The 19,888-nt window shown below is 40.7% G+C and overlaps 1 protein-coding gene across 13 annotated transcripts in view; it reads left to right on the top strand.

The window, feature by feature from the left end:
- The window catches only part of SOX5 (SRY-box transcription factor 5), a 296,063-nt gene extending 278,013 nt beyond the window's left edge, over positions 1–18,050 (top strand). For all 13 annotated transcript variants that reach the window (XM_042795201.1, XM_042795200.1, XM_042795196.1 and 10 more), the window contains 4 exons: positions 1,061–1,169; positions 2,086–2,259; positions 8,623–8,839; positions 12,207–18,050. In XM_042795201.1, the coding sequence (XP_042651135.1) occupies positions 1,061–1,169; positions 2,086–2,259; positions 8,623–8,839; positions 12,207–12,510 (804 nt within the window). In that variant the 3' untranslated portion in view covers positions 12,511–18,050. The remainder of the gene's footprint in view (positions 1–1,060; positions 1,170–2,085; positions 2,260–8,622; positions 8,840–12,206) is intronic.
- Positions 18,051–19,888: the final 1,838 nt, after the last annotated feature.

The raw sequence follows: 19,888 nt of genomic DNA, 5'->3' as shown, positions 1-19,888 counted from the left end.
GCAATAGAGCAACAGAACAGCAATCTTTCTTTTAGGAAGAAGCTCAAAAGAATATTTTCAACTGGAGCCACTTTATTATCATGCCGTATCATGTCATTTTCTTAGCTTTGCAAAAGGCACAGTGCCTAACGTTTTGAAATGTTGGTATTGCTTTCCTGAAAGATTTATTTTTAAACATACGATTGTCAGGAAGATAGAATGTTTATGAGTAAAAGTCATTGGGAAAACAAAAACAGTTGGAAAATGGAACACCTTTGTATTTGTAAAGTCAAACAATTCAGGGGGAAGCGAGGTGTTTTGAAGAGAACATTGGAATTAATGGCCCTGGCATGTTGTTCTGGCAATGTCTTTAGACACCGCTGCAGCCTGACAGATTAATTGGCAGCACGCACTAGCCTGTTGCAATGCAGGGTTCACAGATAGTTCTGACTAGATGAATGACGGACGGGGTGTTAGTAGGGTTGGGCAAAACAGTCTGGACAAGAACACAAACTGCTGCCCAAGTATCATGCTTAATTCAGGCTGACCCTTTCCCGAGGCCTGAATAAGTTTGAACTGCAGGGTGTGTTTTTTTTTTTTCCTCTGGGCTGCTTCCTAAAATACTGCCTCTTAAAAAAGAAAAAGGGCAAAGTCACCCATGTCTCTGCACTTTGATTGCCGGCTGGAAATAGAGCAAAACAATAAATACATTGCAAAAGAGTGTGTATCATCTAAACTTCCAGCCCAGCTTTGCAGTCCCAGGGACATAGAGAGTTGAAGTATTCTTCAGATGTGCAGCCAATTTTATCATGCCTAACTAAACCAATCTTTTCAACACTATGAAGTTTGCTCATCAGTAGCTAATAAGCGTGTTTTAAAAAGGACTTGGTAGAGTTTGCAACCATTGCCCTCCCAGAAAAAAAATATTATTATTACATATTCTTAAATGCTTGGCTCAGTAAACTGTTTTGAATTAATTGTTACCCAGCTTCCTTATCAACCTTCTAAATTTACTGTGAACTTTGTAGTTACAACATTTAATTATTTTCCTGATCCAAATCCTGTCATCTTGCTCATATAGGACAAAACAACACTGGAGACCCTGACTCAGCAACTGGCAGTAAAACAGAGTGAAGACGGGAAGTTTAGCCACGCTATGATGGATTTCAACATGAGTGGAGATTCTGATGGTCAGTACAAATGGCTTATCCTTATTTCCAGGTTTGTGTGTACATGTCAATGAGATCTGGAGGAGAACACAATTGCTTTGGAGGCCTGTGAGGAGTAAGAGTGGTTAGCAATAAGCAGCTATGGAACAAGGCAGGAAGAAATTATTTTTCATGTGGTGTTTTAAGTCTGGAGGTGATTTTTAGCCTTCTCTTTTATACACTGCAGTTCTTAAGACTGGACCAAGAATGGATTTCTGATGGTAAAAAGAAATAAAGGAGGCAAATAAATGTGGGATAAATGAGATCACACAGTAAATCCATGAATTTCAGACCTGATAGGTGATGCACACTTTGCATCTGTAGGAACTTTCTGGGTTTGATGAAACAAGTGTACTGTTCGTTTCTTTCTCTGCTATTGTTTATGTTGTTATGGAGAGGTAAGCACAAAAACAGGCAGATGTGTAAATGCTTGTTTGCTAGTTAGAGAATTGCTTAAGAAGAAATGCCTGATGTTGCCATATATCACCCCTTTCCCATCACAAAAAAAAGGTGGAAGCTAGGCAACATGGTACGACCAGCATTCTGTAAGCAAGAAAGGAAGAAGATGAAAAGAATATCTACATGGATAAGTGTTGGGCTTACGTTATTAAGTAGTAAAAGATGTTTTAGAAAAGCTGTTTAATTCTTTGTGTTGAAAAAAACAATTGAAACTCTTCATCAAGTCTATATTATGTGATATTGAGTCAATAGAATAACTAAAAACTGGACAGTATACAATATATGGTAATTCCCACTGCTTCAAGTAAAAAGAAGAAACACCATTAACCTATTGTGAACACTGACTCATTGACTGTGCAGCACCTGACATAGGTTACTGATGGCAGCTGAAGCTGCATAATGAAGCATAAGCTGGGAATGTTTTTCTCTTTCTTTTTAGGAAGTGCAGGAGTTTCAGAGTCTAGAATTTATCGGGAATCCAGAGGGCGTGGTAGCAATGAGCCCCATATCAAGCGCCCCATGAATGCATTCATGGTGTGGGCTAAAGATGAACGGAGGAAGATCCTTCAAGCCTTTCCTGACATGCACAACTCCAATATCAGCAAGATACTAGGTAAGAATGATAGAGCACTGTTCTTTCAGTAGCAAAACTCAGAAAACTTTTGACTGAATAGAGCTGAGCACCTGACACAACAGAATTACTGTCTCTAGAATGTGTGTTTTGCCACTTAATGACTGCACCAAGGACAGCAGTGATAGGAGCTTCCACCATGCTGCCCATCAGTATACATTAACCATGACCTGAAATGTTCTTGTGTAATTACTGAGATTGTGGTGGTGGTTTTGGTGCAAAAACATGAACTGAATAGAAGAAAACAGTTCATTTCATTCGGCTGTTGACCAAGCACAAAACAAGTGCTATTGTTTATTCGCCTACATATTTCACCTAGCTAGATTCTGTGGGGCAGCACAACACAGTATTTGATTTGTGCCATAGCACTTTCTATTCAAATCAATGGCCATAGGGAAAAGATCCTAAAATACATCCTTTTATTTTATACACTGACAGTTTTAAAGGATTTTTATTATGTTCCTGTTATATTAAATTTCTCTTTAGTACATGATCTCTATCACAAGCTGCTTTTATTATAAATATTCTGAAAAGAATCCTGAAATCAAAAAAAGAAGCATCAGAACTAATTTCCATATCTTCTACTCTTCACATCTCAAGCAATATTTGTCATGAGCATCATCTACTGAATTTCATGCCACAGTCTTCCAACTTTTCAGTACTTGCTCAAATTCTCAGGACTACATTCTGTCCTAAGTTACTCTGATACACTGAATGATACAGAAGGTGAATAATGAGGATCTCTAAGGCCAATGAATTACTGTTTTGCAGGGAAAAAAAATGTAGCTGTGACCAAATTAGAGATGTTGCATTTTTACTGATAAAGACTGTGTTACAGGGCCTAAATGTCCCTTCAGCCCATGGGTAGAAGCTTAAGCGGGGAACATGTTTACCTGGACTGCAGGTCTCATTGGTTTTGCAGACAACTTGAGAGATGTAACACAACTGTAATGGCAGCATTAACCAGCTGCAGGGCTGGTAAATATGCTGAGTTTAAACTAGTCGGAGGCTTGAAGTTTGGCTTGATTAGAGTGGTCTTATGAAAAGTTATCAGGGGGCAACTGGAAATGAGATAAATTGGTTGGAGAGGCAGGATGTATTGGCTGTTGATGGCAGATGTGACAACATTAACCCATGATTAAAAGGGTGGTATGAGATGATTAGATTAGTTATGGAAACAGGATTAGAAAGCTAAATTGGTTAGGTTGATGGTAAAATAACCTTATACTGGTTAAAAGGGATTATACTGGTCAGAGGTGTATGATGTGATTAGACTGAGGACAGGGCAGTAATAGTTTTGGTCTGTTTCTAAATTGAGAGTAGACCTGGTTAAACCTGCTTTTAAATAATCAGCTTCAGAAATCTACAAGATCATTCTGAATGGCCCTTTTCATATAGAAAGTACAAAGAGAGCTTGATGTTTTCCCTCTTAACTGATTGTTTTGGATAACAACCTCCGACAGCACGCTGCTAATTCATTCTGCTTAAAACAGGCGCTTGAGCTGGGCTGACATTTTACGCAGTCTCTGGGGATCCTGGTTGACATTTTAAAGGGCTTCTAAGCATTTTATAATACCCTAAAATCTGGTTTTAATAAGCCATTCTGCTGAAATTGTTAACATAAGGAATCACCTTTTACTATTTGGCGCTAGATCAGGGAGATATGGGGACATCTTTTTCTGATTAGATATACAGTAGTTGGAGTAAAATGTGCAAATTCATTACAGATCCCGTTGAGGTGACAGACAGTATAGCTGACTCCAAACTCTTTCTGTTTTGCTGCCAGATATGGGAAAAAGCAAGGTCTGAGGCAGTAAGAGATGATGTTTCTGTTTCTTTCCAGCATCACATTTAATTTTTTTATTCCACCTATGCAATGGAGAGGGATGGCCTGACATCTTCTTTCTTGACAGAAACGTTACAAAGGTCTTCTCTCAATTGCAAGAGGCCAGTCTTTTGAAGTCAGCAGGGAGCTCTCTGTTAACTGGCATAGGGTGAGCAACTAGAAGCTTACAGTTCAGCCAGGTATTAGGGTCTCTTTATTAGAAAGCCACAATTTTTCCCTACCATTTTTTTAGCAGCGCTGCTACACATTGAGGTCAGAAAGCTCATTGTCACAGGGAGTAGCTTAGATGGAGTTGTCACTGATCGAGGGTCATTTTTATAGTAGAATGAGAGGAGGTGCCCTTCCTAGCACTAGAATTCTCTAGGGATTATGTTTGACACTGTGGTATTATGTTTTGAGCATAAAAATTAGATACATGGATTTGTCACTAAATTCATCTGTGCATACGTTTGTCATCCATCTGTTCATTGCAACTTAAACTTGCAGATAATGATTTTTTTTTAGTAAATTGTTAAAAAAGTGCTAAAATGGGTCTGCTGGACCCTATCAATTTAATAATGCATTGTTTAGATATTTTTGTAAATATTTTAATTAACTTCACTGAGAAATCTACATAAAGAGATTAGGAAATGATGAAGTTAGATACTACCTTCAGAAAGTCTTTTATGGACGTGCAAGTGTGTGAATACAAACCTACATACTTGCCTATACGTTATACAAGTGTTTGTGTATGTGAGGGTGTTTTTTAAACGTAAAATCACCCTGACTCAAATACTTGGATTGACAAATGTCAGTCTGGTGGTCTGAAAGTTAAGCAATATTGCGAACAGCTGAAAATTCTTGTCAGAGAAACTTGGCTTAAACCCAGCGATAAGCAGAGCTCCAAACCCCACCTAGTGCACGCGCGTGTGTGCCCGAGCACAGGTGCTGGGAACGTGTCGGGGCGTCTCTTTTCTGGCCTGGACTCGGATGGCTGGCCCACACAGCCGCGTCTGCAGTCACCGCCGGGGCACAGCTCTAGCTGCCCTGGCTCACTTCGGGGGCAGGAGCCATGTTTGGTGCTGCAGAGTCTTGCAGTTTTCTCATTTATTTTCTAAATACTTCAGCCACCAGATCAGCGAGGATTGTGCGAGAATCCTGCTTGTCATTATGCATTCATCCAGGGAGGGGAACGGGTTCTTGTTTTCATAGTCAAGGAGAAAAGCCTTGCATACTTGACCCACTCAGAGCTTTCTAACACAGATGGTGAGCAGAAAGCTCACCCAAGAGTGTAAATCTTCCCTTAAAAAGAAAGATTTTTCAAGATTCTTCAATCACACCTTGTTTGGGCTCGGGCTTGGTACTGTGCATAGGTACCTGTGCCTGCTTCTGTGTGTTTACAGACACATAAAACAACGGCAGATAAAGTTATTACAAATATATTTTGTCCAAACATAAGGTATTTTTAACCAGTTTTTAGTATGCTGATTGACAATACTCATTCATTGCTTATCTTGCCCGTGGATGCAAATTCAAAGATCAGAGTTATATATTCTTCAAACCTGCACAATTTCAGATTAAGACTAATCAGAGAGCTGGTTGGTGTTTGTATATTACTAAGAAAATAAGTGAAAATGTTAAAATGTAAAAAACAGGGTTTATCATCAGAAAATGTGCCCTCTTTCAAAATTTATTTTGACAGCATTGCTTGCTTAATTATTTATGATACTTCAAAACATACTAGTAAATTATATTTAGTATATTTTGTAAAAATGGTAAAGTAACGGTAAGAGGAGGTATCACTGCAGAAGGCAGCTATTAAAAATTTGCTCAAAGAGAGGTGAGACTGCCAGGATTTTTGTTGTGTTGAGTTTGCAGCTTAGGAAGGAAAAACATAACAAATGACATTTATGTATAAATATTGTATGTGTAACTATATGTACAAATATTATGCATCAAAATTTCAGTTTTTATGGCCCTGATCCTGCAAAGACTTATGTGTTTGCCTAACTTCACCCACTATTTACAGATCTTTTCACATGAGGGGGTCAGAATCTGCCTGCCCAGATATGACTGTAGGATTGCAGCAAGTGGGCTAGCACAGCAAAAGAGGAATTGTGCTGGGATAGAGCATTTGCATGGCAATGTTGCAACAACTGATTCGAATTTCTACCTTTCTGTCTGTCCATCTGTCTCAAAATATATCTGAGTTCGTACATTGCAGGTCCCCTCACAGCATGTAAAGCAAACGTCAAGATTTGTTTAAAGACATAGGTTTTCAACTTTATTATTCATAAATAAAAACTGATTCATCAGCAGGAAGTGGTACTGGGGCTGCAGCAGGTCTGTGATTAGAAGACTCTAGGTTTAAACTAACTTTTATTTTTTTCTTCATATGCTAAAACACCAGTGTGCCAGTGTCTGTGAGGTAGAATTTGAAAGTGGACCTACATCTGGACATCTTCCAGTAGAGCTCATGGGCTTTACCCTGAATTCTTAACATGGTTCAACAGAGTCCCTATCTGCGTTTCCATCTTAGGCAGCATTAGTAGGTGTTAAGTGTTTTGACAGTCTCCACACATTTATCACTGTGTCATTTAGCCCCAAATCTAGGAGGTACTACGCATGGAAAGTTAGTGTCACTTTTTCTAGCCGCTCTTTTTGCCAGAAAAAGCTTGGAATAATTTCTCTGCAGGAGGCAAAGCTGCTGACCAGGCTTCTGGCCGCTGAGGCTTGCTGCCCTGTATAACACAGAGCCACAGAGCCCCATGCACAGACGCTACCTCAGCCTGACATGGGAAGTACCATGCAGGAGTTTTAGTCCTAGCCCTAGAAACTATCTAGTTATGCTAAGACAGAGCTGCACCTAATCTAACAACGGTGTAACTAAACTGTTTCCCACTCCAGAACTCACTGGAGGATCTCTGCATGTTACATGTTGTAAACATAGTGAAAAGTGATAGTTTTGACTCCAAAGTAATGTTTGCTAAGAAAGGGATGTCGATTGCTCCTCTACAGAACAAAGACATCATTATTTACGAATCGGTGGTCTCTAGGTGTGAGGTCAGGCTGTGCCAGCCTGCCAGCCCTTCACTCCAGAAGCCCAAACTGCAGCTTGGAATAAAGATTCAGAGAGCAATGGGGAAAATGGTGTCAATAATCAGAAGGGGCCTTTGTAGAGGGAACCAAACTGTTTTCTTTCCTGGGAAGGGATAACTGCGCTCTCTATATTGTGAGGCTTAGGGGCACAGTGAGCTAAGACCAGCCTGAGTAATAGCATGAGCTAAGCACAGTATGAGTAACCATAAAAAATGAAGAACAAGAGGAAGTCAAGTATGACATATGACATTATGAAGCCATTAAATTGAGAAACTATTCAAACTTTTTTTCCAATGGGAAAATTGACTATTTTCCAATAAAGTTTTTCTTCTAGGCCACATGTTTCACAGCTTGGACCATTCCTGTTATTTGAAATGTGTTTTGCCCTGAAGCACTTCTATAGTTCATGGAAAAATAAAATAGGGTGACTGATTCACAAAATTTTACTTTCTGCTCCCGTAATATGTCTTTTAAGAAGTACTAGTTCATAAATTTCAGGAGATATTTGAAAACAATTGTAAAGTCTTCATTATTTCCCTAGCTTAAATATCCACACTAATGTAGACAGTGTCAGAAACAGGGCTGCCAGCAATGAAGCCCTAGTGCAGCTCAATGGAGAGGTGTGCCAGTATCCCAGTGCTCTTCCCTTCATCACACATACTAAATTCTTTAAGTTGGAGCTGGCAGTGTTCGGCAGGACTTGATCTTGGAGTTAAAACCCCACTGAGACATATGAGATAGTTTATAGCTTTTAGAGGCATTGCTTCAGGGTCTTTGCAGGCTCCTGTATCCAGCAGCATAGCATTCAAAGTCAGTTCATATGCTGCTTCTCACAAACCTGGAAGCTAGAAAGATACGGTATTTATCATGAAAGACTAAGCTGTGGACGTGTTCATATCCAGAGTTTATGCCTTGATCCAGCCATGGTGGAACGCAGCAATGATATCACAGCACATGGGAGTGGTGCCTCCTCGAGAACAGGAGGTGAAACAGGCCCAAGGCCAAAGGAAGCCAGGGGGAACATAGAAGAGCAGACTCTGTATCTAAGGGGTCTTTGGCCATTCCGTTAAAATACACTGCCTTGTTTTCTAAAACAAAGTGTCAGGGATTGTTCATTATCGGGATGATGGTTTTACTTCCCACCTGAAAGACATTATAATGTAGATAAGTTTCAGTAGAATATTGAGTCAAAACTTCCAGTATCATCCCTCTCTGCCTCTTGGCCATGCCCAAGAGGTTTACCAGTCAAATACAAACAAGACCTGACCCCTGTCTAGAAGCTATGACAGATTCCCAGCCCAAAGTGTTATGGCCGTAGGTATTTGTTCTGGGTGACCTACTTGTTTCTCTGCCTTTCAGTGTTTGTGGATGAGTAGAATCTCATTTCTCATTCTTTCTTTTTTTTTTTTTTTTTGCGACAGGATCTCGCTGGAAAGCTATGACAAACCTAGAGAAGCAGCCATACTATGAGGAACAGGCCCGACTCAGCAAACAGCACCTGGAGAAATACCCAGACTACAAATACAAGCCAAGGCCGAAACGTACTTGCCTTGTAGATGGCAAAAAATTACGCATTGGCGAGTACAAGGCTATCATGCGCAACAGACGCCAGGAGATGAGGCAGTATTTTAATGTTGGGTATGGGACCTTTAAAAACTACCGCTCATTTCAGCAAAAAAAAATTTCAGGGATAATTCTTAATTCAGTGTGGTAAATGTTATATTTTATTGGCAAGAACATTATATATTGCTAACAGAATACGAAGCTTATACTTTAAAACAACGTGTTCCAGGAGGAAGTTAGGCAGTTACGGGTTTTTTTTGTTGGCTCTGCTATATACTCATCTTACAGCTTCGGCCAACTGTCTCATTTCCACTCTGATCATGTAAAAAAAAAAAAAAAAAAACTTAAAGTTTTCCAATGAAATGTAAGTCTTCTAATAAAGCCTTGTAAGTATTACTTTATTATGAGGCCTCACGAGATTATATCTGAATTAATCTGTGGTAGTGCCTCTTGATCCAAAAGCCAAAAATACAAGTTTGCATTCAGCATGATCTGTGGCAAGTGGTCTGCAAAAAGACCGCTGAACATACTGGACTTGAGCTGGAATATGGACTTGGCTCAGTTAATTTGTATCAGGCATGAAGTTTTCTGCATTGTTCATCATGATGGCATTTGTCATACTAGGGAGTGCCTTCCAGTACAGTAAACTACTTTGTATTGAGCATAAATTTCAAGAAGACTGGTTCTGATAAACAGCTAATGTATCAGCTTGATATGATTAGATTAAAATCTAGCATATATTTTCCTTCTGTGAAGACTTCTTGGTTTTGGTTACAGCAGATCAAAAGAATTGGAAGTAATCAAATCTTCTGCAGTATTTCTGTATTCACTTCAGAAAATGGAAAGCTACACAGTGGCCTTAAAAATAGCAAAACAAGCAACAGGAATGACCCTCGGAAATAATGGAATTTGTGTTCTGTTTCATCTGAATTTGGAATCATTTTGATATTAACGGAGTTGCACATCACTCTAGTTAATGCCTAGAAGTAGCAATAAAGGAGAGAATATCTGTCCAGCAACTGTTAAGTGTCATCAGACTGTGTTTTAAACAGCTACAGTGTGCATTGTTATAGTAAGCCGCTCAGCAGAGAAATTTGAGCTGCTTAACCCTGTGGCGCTGGCAGGTCCAGTGATCCCAATGGTAAGCAGTGAAACAAACACAGGGAAGTCAGCCAACATTTGGCATCAAGAGATTAAAAAAAGAGGAGGGGGGCCTTCCGGAGAAAGAATAGGTGGCAACAGAGCCCCCAACACACTGCTTATCTGGTTAACATGCATGCTTCATCATGGGAAAAAAAAATAACCTTGTAACATTCTGCATATTATTTGGCTTTCCAAACAAGGCTGACATTGAAATCAAGACATTTCTGGAGATAATTTGCATGGGGGTATTAGAGCACAGAACCTGGGGTGGAATCTTTGTATAAGTTACTGACAGAGCAGCCGATGACTGCAGCAGGGTCAGTGTTTGATGCTGGCAGTCACAGCACTACAGTTGCGTTCCTGGGTTTAGTTCCCCATCTGCTGCATCACCCAGTACGGGTCATTTCGGGCTAAACTTCTGAGCACCGATCTGGCTCCTGCCTGGGCACCAAAATAAATGATTGGGGTTACAAGAGCCATGGCTATGCCAGCTGCTGGGACATGGTGGAAGCCTGTCTGAAGGCATTGCAATGAGAAGGATTGGGCATTTTTTGCAATTCTTGGACTTAATGCCTCCCTGTCTCACTGTCCTCCTCTTCAGTGGTAGTGTGACAAGCTCACCTCACTGGACTGCTGAGACTGCTAATACATTAGTATCTGAGGGCTGCTTTGAGGTCCTCTGGAGTGGACATCCTATAGAAGTGGAAAAATACTATTCTTAAATTATTTAATATTTGAAAAGCACTCTGAAAAGCACCATTTAAGTGCAAAGTGTTCCTATTGTTAAATATTAAAAGCAATTTAAGTGTGCTGAATCTTGTTACAGAAATGCTGACTCCAGAAAACAAAAGCCTTCCTATTGAATTAAGAATAAAATGCAAATTAGATCCACTCCCTACTTTAAGAGCCATGTCTTCGGCTGAGACAACTTCTACTTGTTTCAGAAACACAGAAATAAGGACTGTGTGGAGGGAGGCCTCACTCGAATGGCAGGCAGGAAGTATCTGAAAATGCAGCAAGCAATTCCAAACAAATGTAAAGCTGTTTGGCAGAGGAAAGTCTTTCAGGATCACTGTACTGTGCAAGGCTTACTGTACAGCCAGGGCACAGGCAGGCAGGGGAACAGGGGAAGGTTTCATTCTTAATTAAGAATATTCATCTCAAGAGACTCTGCCCTGTCTCCTGTGGCAAGGCTTTTCAGTGCAGATGGACACACCGCTGATGACATTACAATGTGCAGCATGTACTGAAGAGTATTACTGCAATGGAATTACTTCATGCAGCAAGCAAACAAAAGGAGCATGAATTTTAAACCTCTAGGCTTGTTGGGACCCTGAAGCTTCTCAGGGAAACAAACACTAGCATAACACAGCTAGTGTTCATGATGCAAAGGGAATTTCTATGGCCTGGAATAATTCTTCTTTCATGGCTGTGGACAGGTTTCCAAGGCTTAGACGCAGCATAAAGGCATCCTGTAGAGGATTTTCTCAAATGCTCACGTTGCTTGCTAGCTTTTTATTTATTTTTAAATAATGCATACTTCTGTTTTAAGTCTGCCTTTTCCCAATTTTATCCACCTTCCTTCAAAGGTTCTGCTTTTCACAAGTGCCGCTCGCTGTGGAAACTATCACCTTCCAGTGGGAGGCCCTTCATGATCATCCCATAAGCCCATATTGGCCCCAGAAAGCCCGCTGTTCCTCTCCCTAATAACGGCCAGGTCTCTGAGTGAACGTGGAGTAAACATTGCCTCTTTGGAGAGACCTGCCTTGCTTTCTCCTCATCCACTGGTACTTTCCTACAGCACCTCCTCAGCCCTGTGCACACCCCCTAGCCTTCGCCGTGTCTCTTCTGTTGGCAATGTGTTACTTTTATGACTAGTCCTGCCAGCATCTTGGATTATTTAAAAGAAAGATTTTCAAAATACATGGTTTTTAAATTGGACGACAATTGAAAAGATGTTTATTTTTGGCTGGCAGCTCATGGCACACCCAGTTTACCCAGTGAAGAAGTTTGCATCACGAGCAGGCAAGCTGAAGCTGTGTAGTTCAGGTACAGCTAGAGGTGTTTACAGAGATTGGGTTTTCTTACCAGTGAAGTTGATTTGGGCTTGATGTTCATTTCAAGAGCATCAGCTGGTGAGCCTGGAGTATTGGCATAGGGGTTGTCCTGCATGGGCCATCCAGGAGCTTCCTCTATATGCCCAAGAGCACAAGCTGTGGTCTTGCAAAATGCTGTTGTACTTCCCCTCGCTGTACTCCTTCCAGTATTCAAACGTCCTTTTACTTTTTCTCCACGACAGGCAACAAGCACAGATTCCCATTGCCACCGCGGGCGTAGTTTACCCAGGAGCCATTGCCATGGCAGGAATGCCTTCCCCACATCTGCCCTCTGAGCACTCGAGCGTGTCCAGCAGCCCGGAGCCCGGGATGCCCGTCATCCAGAGCACTTACGGCATCAAAGGCGAGGAGCCTCATATCAAGGAGGAGATGCAGACCGATGACGTCAATGGAGAAATCTACGATGAATATGATGAGGAAGAGGATGACCCTGATGCGGACTATGGCAGTGACAGTGAAAATCACATTGCGGGGCAAGCCAACTGATCAGGGTCCAAATATCTTGTGACCTACAGGACTTCAAGGAGAAAAGAAAAAATAAATAAAGCCCCATCTGGTTTATCTTTGCCAGTGGCCAAGCACATTAACTTTCTCATACACTGACTGTTACTTTAACTGTTAGTCTTAACTAGTTGGGACATCAGCTGACTAATAGACATCAGCCTGCATCAGAAGAAAAAAGGCTCAGAAGAAAGGAAACAAAGACAACGACGACAACAACAACAGAATGATATAAGCTATGGGTAAAATAATGCCAGTAATTCAGCTGCTATACCCAAGCACTGAAGTCTTACCCGTCGACCTTTTATTATTATTATTTTTTTTTCAAATAAACTTTATGGCTGTTTGTTCTACAATGTTCTAGAAATTCTCACTCAGGTACACAGTGCCAACAAGTGGCTTGTGAATGTGTTTTGTTGTTTTGTGCTACAGTTTAAAGAGAAATAATTTTTTTTTTTTTTTGGTAATGCACCTGACAGGAAAGAAAAAAGATAAAATTCCTTTTACCCCTTCTGTCTCCTCCTCCTCCTCCTCCTCCCTGGCAAATCTGGGTCAGAAGTGTGTGTGTGTGTGTGTGTGTGCGCGTGCGTGCCTGTGCGCATGGCTGGCAAGGAAGGAAGTGGGGAGTCTGTTTCTGTTAACCCCATCAAGCAATTATTTCCTTTCAAGAGAGGACTTCTCTTCATCAGTTGCACACCATACTGAGTCTTTGAGCAAGTGCCAAATTTGTACTAAAGCGCTGAACTAGTCCAATTTGCTTTTTTTTTTGGTTGGTCTCTTCTTCTTGTTTTGTTTTTCTTTTGCTTGTCTTTTGCTTCCTGCTCTGTCTTAAGTTAGGACAGTGTTGTATCTTAGACAATCCCTTGAAGAACCTGATATACCAGCAGGTGGTGAGATTAGACATATATTTTTGGTTTTGGTTTTGCTTTTTAAAGGAAACTGTAGGTGCCGTTCTCAGGTGAAAAAAAGAGAGAGAGAGAGAGAGAGAGACATAAGAAATTTAGAGAAAAAATATTTTATGGTCTTGGATTTTCATGTGTGCGTGTTTATGGTACTAATAAGAATAATATTGGACTATTGTGAGCAAAAAGCATGTTCCAGAATGAAGTCCCGCACCCTCCAAAAAACTTGGTCTGTAAGGAGCCTTTGCTTTTAATTTACACTTCAAGTGGCAGCATATACAACATAAAAAAGGCTTGTCCAAAGTGTGATTTGTTCTGCACAGGACAGGGCAACTGGAAATGTTACCTCCTCGCTAAGCATAATTAGTTACCGTGAATGTCCAGTTTTGATGAACTTGTACCTTCAGGGTGGCTGAGTACTGATCTCTGGTTCCAAAAGTGATTTTGTTTTTAAACTGACATTTTTTTTCTCCTTTGCACTTGCAGAAATCCATTGTTATCAGTGGGATGTTTGTGTAGGAAGGAAGACTAATAGCTATGAAGAGATTTCCATATTCAAAGTGGGCATGTAAGAACCTGAACCTTTGCAGTGCTGAGTTTCCCTAGCTGCTGTTTCTCACAAGTGAAAAATTATTCTCCTGGGCTAAAATATTTTCAGCGTTGTTCTAGAGCCCTTAGATACATTGCTTGGGCATTTTTGCCTTCCTTGGGCAACAGCAACAAGTTGAAGAAGGTAGATTTACACAAGCGTAATCCTGAGCAGAAGTTAGCCTCTTGTATTTACAGAAATGTAACTGAACGTTACACTTTATTTCAGAAAAAATAATGTCAATACAGGTGAATTAAAGAGTCTCTTCCCACCTCCTTACTCTGATCTTCCTGTAGAAGGAGAGGACCCAAGAGAGTGTAGCAGGGCAGAAGCATTTAGATTTCAACCAACCAACCTACCAACCAACCAACCAAAAAGGCTAGCCCTACTTTCAAACAGCAGCTATCCAGGAGCTCCTCTCTGGCCTGGGAAGGAAAGGCTTAAGCTCATACTGAGGCAAAAGCCTTCACCTGAGTTGGTTTCCTAGCTGAGGATGCCACCTTGGTATTCATGTTGCTCCCTGATAAATTCCTACATTCCTACTCCTAGAGAGAGACTCATTGATATTGTTACCACTTTTAAGTTGTAAAAATAGCCCTGTGCATCTTAGTGCTGGTGAGATCCCAGCCCAAGCATTCGCCAGAGACATGGTCTTCAGTACTTGGCAACATTGATTGTGCAAATGGTCCCTTAATCAGGCAAATTTAGCCCGCGGTGCAATCAGCCATTTACATGCGGGTGCAGGATGAAAGGGGCAGGGAGGAGGAGAGACGGGGAAGGAGGATGCGGGGGAGCCTTTCTTTGCCTCTTGAAATCCCACTTGAAGTGTAACTTGACCTCTGCAGACCTTTTGCAAAGCAAACGAGCAAATGCCATTGAAGACGTAGGACAATACTCCGACGAGCGGTTTGGACGTGTGATAGTTTTACCCTGCGACATCCGTTTTATTTTTCTCCCGTTCTCCTTTTTTTGATATCCACCTCTGCCTCGAAAAATTCTTTTCTATTTTCTCTCTCTCAGAAGATTTGCTCTGAAGTTATGCTTGGAGTAGCTGATCATATCCTCCATGTCAGAGAGGGTTCTTTTCGTTTGTATTTTATTACTGTGTTGGGTTTGTTTTTGGTTTTGGTTTTTTGTTTTTTTTTCCGTTGAACTGCCTCTTCTTGCTAGTGTTGTAATGGTAATTCTAATAATAATAATAATAATGGTCAGCTGTTCCCAGATTAGTAAATTATATATAATTTATTTTATTCCCCCCCCTTTTTTTAACTTTATTTTATTCTGTTCTAATTTGGCAGTGCAGCAAATGAAGCTGTTAGGCTATTTAAAATGGATACCCCTCCCCACCTTGCCTTTTTATATATATATAAATATATATATATACATATGAAAACAAATCGCTTCTTCTTCTGCTCACACCATTCCTCTTTCTTTTATTTTAATTTTGGCCCCAGCCATGTCAACTTCTGATGTTTATTATGATGGAGTGAATTAATGGGAGTGTTGTTTTCAATCTTAATTAACTTCTGCTCTCTCATCACTCATTTTAGTTATTTAATTACACCAGTCATCTAGAGCCAATTTTTTTTGAAGCACTCTGTTTGGATAAGAAGGAAAAAAAAAATAGACAATTGTTTTTATATCATTATTATGTACAATGTGAAAACGGATATTTGCTCCTTTTTTTTTTTTTTAACTTTTAAATTTGTTCCCTGTCTTTGTGAACAAATTACTTCTGACTCTTGTGGGTTCACCTCACATTTGCTGGATGCTTGATTTCCACCACGTTATAGAGACTCTCTGGTTTATTTGTGTCACTTTGGGCTACCAGAATACTTTGTTTTAGCTCCAGGTAGGTGCCACTGCGGCAGGCGTGATCAGAGCAAGTCTTAAGAGGCGTGGGCTGGATGGAAAGCCGGCCCGGGGGAGGTGGATGGGAGGAAGGCCCTTTGACTTCGGCGGGCCCGAATTTCAGGTGCCGGGGGCAGCCCCGTGTCCGCGGGCAGGGCTGTGGGACCCCGCTCCCTGCCGCGGCCCGCGCTGGGGCCCAGCTGAAGGCCGGCGTAGCTCCCGGACGCGGCCCCGTCTGAGAGACTGCGCGGGGGCCGGCGGTTGGGTCAGGCTTTCCGCATGGGTAGCTGTAGCAGACTATCCACGTCCTGCATTCGGGTGTTGAAACCGATGCAGCAATGTTAAAAAGGAAAAAAAGGCCACAAAAAAGGCCAAAAAAAAAACAAACAAACAAACAAACAAACAAACAAACAAAAAAGGCTCTGGGGTCCCAAACCAGCAAAATACTTAACGCCTGTGCTAATGTTTTGTTGGGTCCAAGGTTGAGCACCCATATGTCCTTCGGCAGTAGAAGACCAGATTTGAAAATGAGGCCCTGTTTGTCCCTCTTTAATTTCTTAGGAAAAAAAAAAAAGAAAAAAAAAAAAAAAAAAGGAAAAAAAAATAACAAAAAACAAAACAAAGCAAAACATACATTTATAAAAAGATCTCCTTGTCTTGTTTCTTTTTTTTCCTGGGTTCTGTGCCCTGGAGCATGTAGAAAAACCAGGTTAGAGGAGATTAGGATCATATTAACCTAAAAGCGCAACGAGGCCCTAATGCCGAGGCAGGCTTCGTTCCCTTCTTCCCTGGGAACCTGGCGAGCGAGGATGGTCTTGGGGAGCTGCCGGGGGGGGCGTACGGGCCATCTCCTCCTAAATTAGGGAGCCGCTTACGCCATGTGTCTTGTGAGCATACAAAAGAACAACACCAGCAGTGGGGAAAAGGGGAAAAGAAGAAAAAAAACTGAGGCACTTGCTTCTAAGCTCAGTTAAATAACACAGAGTATATCCTTTTTCAATTTATTCATGCCTTATATTAGTAAAATAGGATTTTTAAGTGCATTTAACATCTTTATTTAACCGTTCCGCTATATTAATCAGGCCCCCAGAAAAGAACACTAGCTATTATTATAGCATTTAATTAGTTTTGTAACCAAATCCTCTTATTACGAATGCATATGGAAGAATTTCTTTCTTCGAAGACATTATTTCAAAGATTTGGTTACTGCGGTAGACTCTCTCTTTAATTAAATCATTTTTTAGAAAGTAAATTGTCTTTAACCTTTTTACAGCACATTTTCAGAGCTTTTTTCTTTTTAATCCAAAGAGATGAGCTGTTATTGTCCCCGAAGAAGCCTCTGACATCACGTTCGTAACATCAAAAATAATTATACTCCGTGAAAACGTAGACCTTACTTAGCAAGAATTCATCTGCTAGAATGAATGGCAACTATATGATATCTCATACGTTTAAGGGCATGATGTATCAGATAGGAAGTATTTTTGTCTGCCCACTTCCCGATAGAATCATACCTTCAATTTTGCAAAGAACTGTGTGTAATTCACTAGATGTGGATTCAAATCTATCCTCAATTCACAGGGCATGGGCTGGCTGTTTAGCTTGGTTTATATTTACATTTTTTCAACTTTATCTTAACTTGTCAGTTTCCCAGATTGAAGAACATGTCAAGTTCGTTTTTTCTACTGACTGATTTCTCTACTCCCCAGTGTTTTTGTCACTGGTTTGCTGAAACAGTATTTATATAGCTCCATTGGCTCTAAAGCTCTTACTCCTTCTAACGTTTTGGATTTTACAAGTGAAATGAAAATAGAAAAGAAATAGAGACAATCAAATGCCTGGAGCTTAAAACAAAGTATGTGCAACCTACCATCTCACTTGAAATTTAATAAAAGAAATAATTATGTAAATATAACATAGAGTTATAGATTTATATTTTGTTCATAACACATAGTGTAATATAAGTTGTATATTTTCATGTTTTGGTTTTATGTTATCATTCATGCCACAATAAATAAAAAAAAACAGGAGTTGATGTACTCTTTAAAAAAAATACAATGTGGGTTGCCACCATCCTGGGTTTTTGGTTTTGGTTTTTGGTTTTTTGTTTCTTTTGCATTCCCCTTTTTCAGTATTACTGCCCTGCAAGGCACCAATAAAACAGCAAATGTGTTCTTTACCTATCCTGTGGTCTGTTTCCCACTTATTATAGTGAAGGGTGTGCTAGTTAATTGTCTTTTCATTGGCTGGGCTCAAGGAACAGAAAATTAGATTTAGATTCGGCTTACCAGTCTGCTCCAAAATTCAAGGTTTTCATCAAATCACAGGAAAAAAAAAGAATGACCCTATCTTTAAAATATCAGCATTAAAACAGAAGAAAAAAGTTGGTTCCTGAACAATGTAGTACGGTCCAATTTCCAGTTCAGAGTTGGGGCACCTCATAAATGGGGATGGCTGAATCCAGAGGTTTGGCCTGTGCATACCTTCCCAGGTTACATTCACTTTGTATAGGCTTATCTGTGTGGAGACCAAAGCAAATTCAGGGAAATACCCAATTATAAACGCCGATGACACAAAGCTATGAAAAAAATAGCTCTGCTCATAGTTAGTCAAAATGTCCCAACATGCTGCCTAAACAGTTCATGAAGTTTTGACAGCAGCATATGGCACAAAGTGGGATGAAATGAATTTGTACCTGTTTTTGACAGTAAGTTATTCTGATGGGTGCTTACTCTCAAGTGCCTACGGCTTGACAGATGCCATTCTATGGTTCCAGATTTCCTGAAGGGAAAAGGCAATATTTGGGAAAGCAGGAGGTAGCTGGTGGAGGTCCTATGAACCTGCCTGCACTTCTCTTGCCTGCCAGGTTGTCCTCTGTGCTCTTCCCGGGAGCAGGGTGGCACCTGGAACATCCCATCAGCAAAACAGAGGTCTGTTCTGGCAGCTTCCAGGTACAGCCTATAGCACCTATATAGCACCTGTCCAGGGGAAGTTGGGCCTGAGCAGAACTGTATAGTGTGAGGCTCAGGCCAATAAATGTCACCGTCCTTTAACCCCTTAAATTCCCTTTATTTGTTACTGTCATCAACATGCGATGAAGGGAGCACCTGTCGACCTGAAAGGCCAGAGGAACAAACGTGACTGTGCTGCTGCTGTCAAATTACGGTGTAGTTTGTATTCAGTGTGCCTGACACCTTAACTGCAACTTGAGCCAAGGCAAACATTTTGCTTCTTTACCCTTTTGACAAAGATGACCCTAAAGCAAGGAATATCATTGCCAAAGCCCTGCTATCCAATGCCTTTGCTGGCCCTGGGGCATCACTGAACGCACAGGCCTTCTCAGCTTCCTACACTGATGCAGAGGGACACACGATTCCTGCTTGCTGCTTTCTTTTTTGTTGGTTGTTTTTTGTTTTGTTTTTTGTTTTGGTTTGGTTTGGTTTGGTTTGGTTTTTTGTGGCTGGGCTGATACATAAAGGAGCAACTATGTTCCCTAAACCTGTGAGGAAAAAATGTCCAGGAGAACATGAGAAAAGCTAAGCTGAAGATATATCTAAATCGTTATATGAGTGGATAAAGCTGAGCTTTGCAAAAACAGAAATGAAGACCGGTTAAACCCTAAGAGCACAGCTGCAGCAGAAAAGGGTTTCTAGAGTACTTAAGCGACTTGGGAGTGGTAACAATTTTTTCCCTAGACAAGTGTTGGGGGGGGCGGTTCTGGGGTTTTGTTTTGTTTTGTTTTTTTTTTTTTGCAAAAAATGCTAAAGCATTCCAGCAATTGCCTGTAGCAGGAAGGAAGAAAATGAGGATAATTATGACATTAATCTATTTTAAAAAGAAAGACGTGTGACAATTAGCGCATTCCTACCAAGAAAGTAACATACAGAGCTATATGTGTGTAGGAAAGTGAAAAGACCCCCCACAGAAGCCATGAAAGGTTATAGAAAGCGTATGTGCCTCACGAGGAAGCACAGCACTGCGACTTTGGCATCAGCGAGAAAGGGTACACAGGAGCTTGTCA

The sequence above is a fragment of the Tyto alba genome, unplaced genomic scaffold, assembly GCF_018691265.1.
Source record: "Tyto alba isolate M040663 unplaced genomic scaffold, T.alba_DEE_v4.0 Super-Scaffold_21, whole genome shotgun sequence".
NCBI lineage: Eukaryota > Metazoa > Chordata > Aves > Strigiformes > Tytonidae > Tyto > Tyto alba.
Note: the sequence above shows the minus strand (reverse complement) of the source record. Positions and strands in the feature narration are given on the sequence as shown.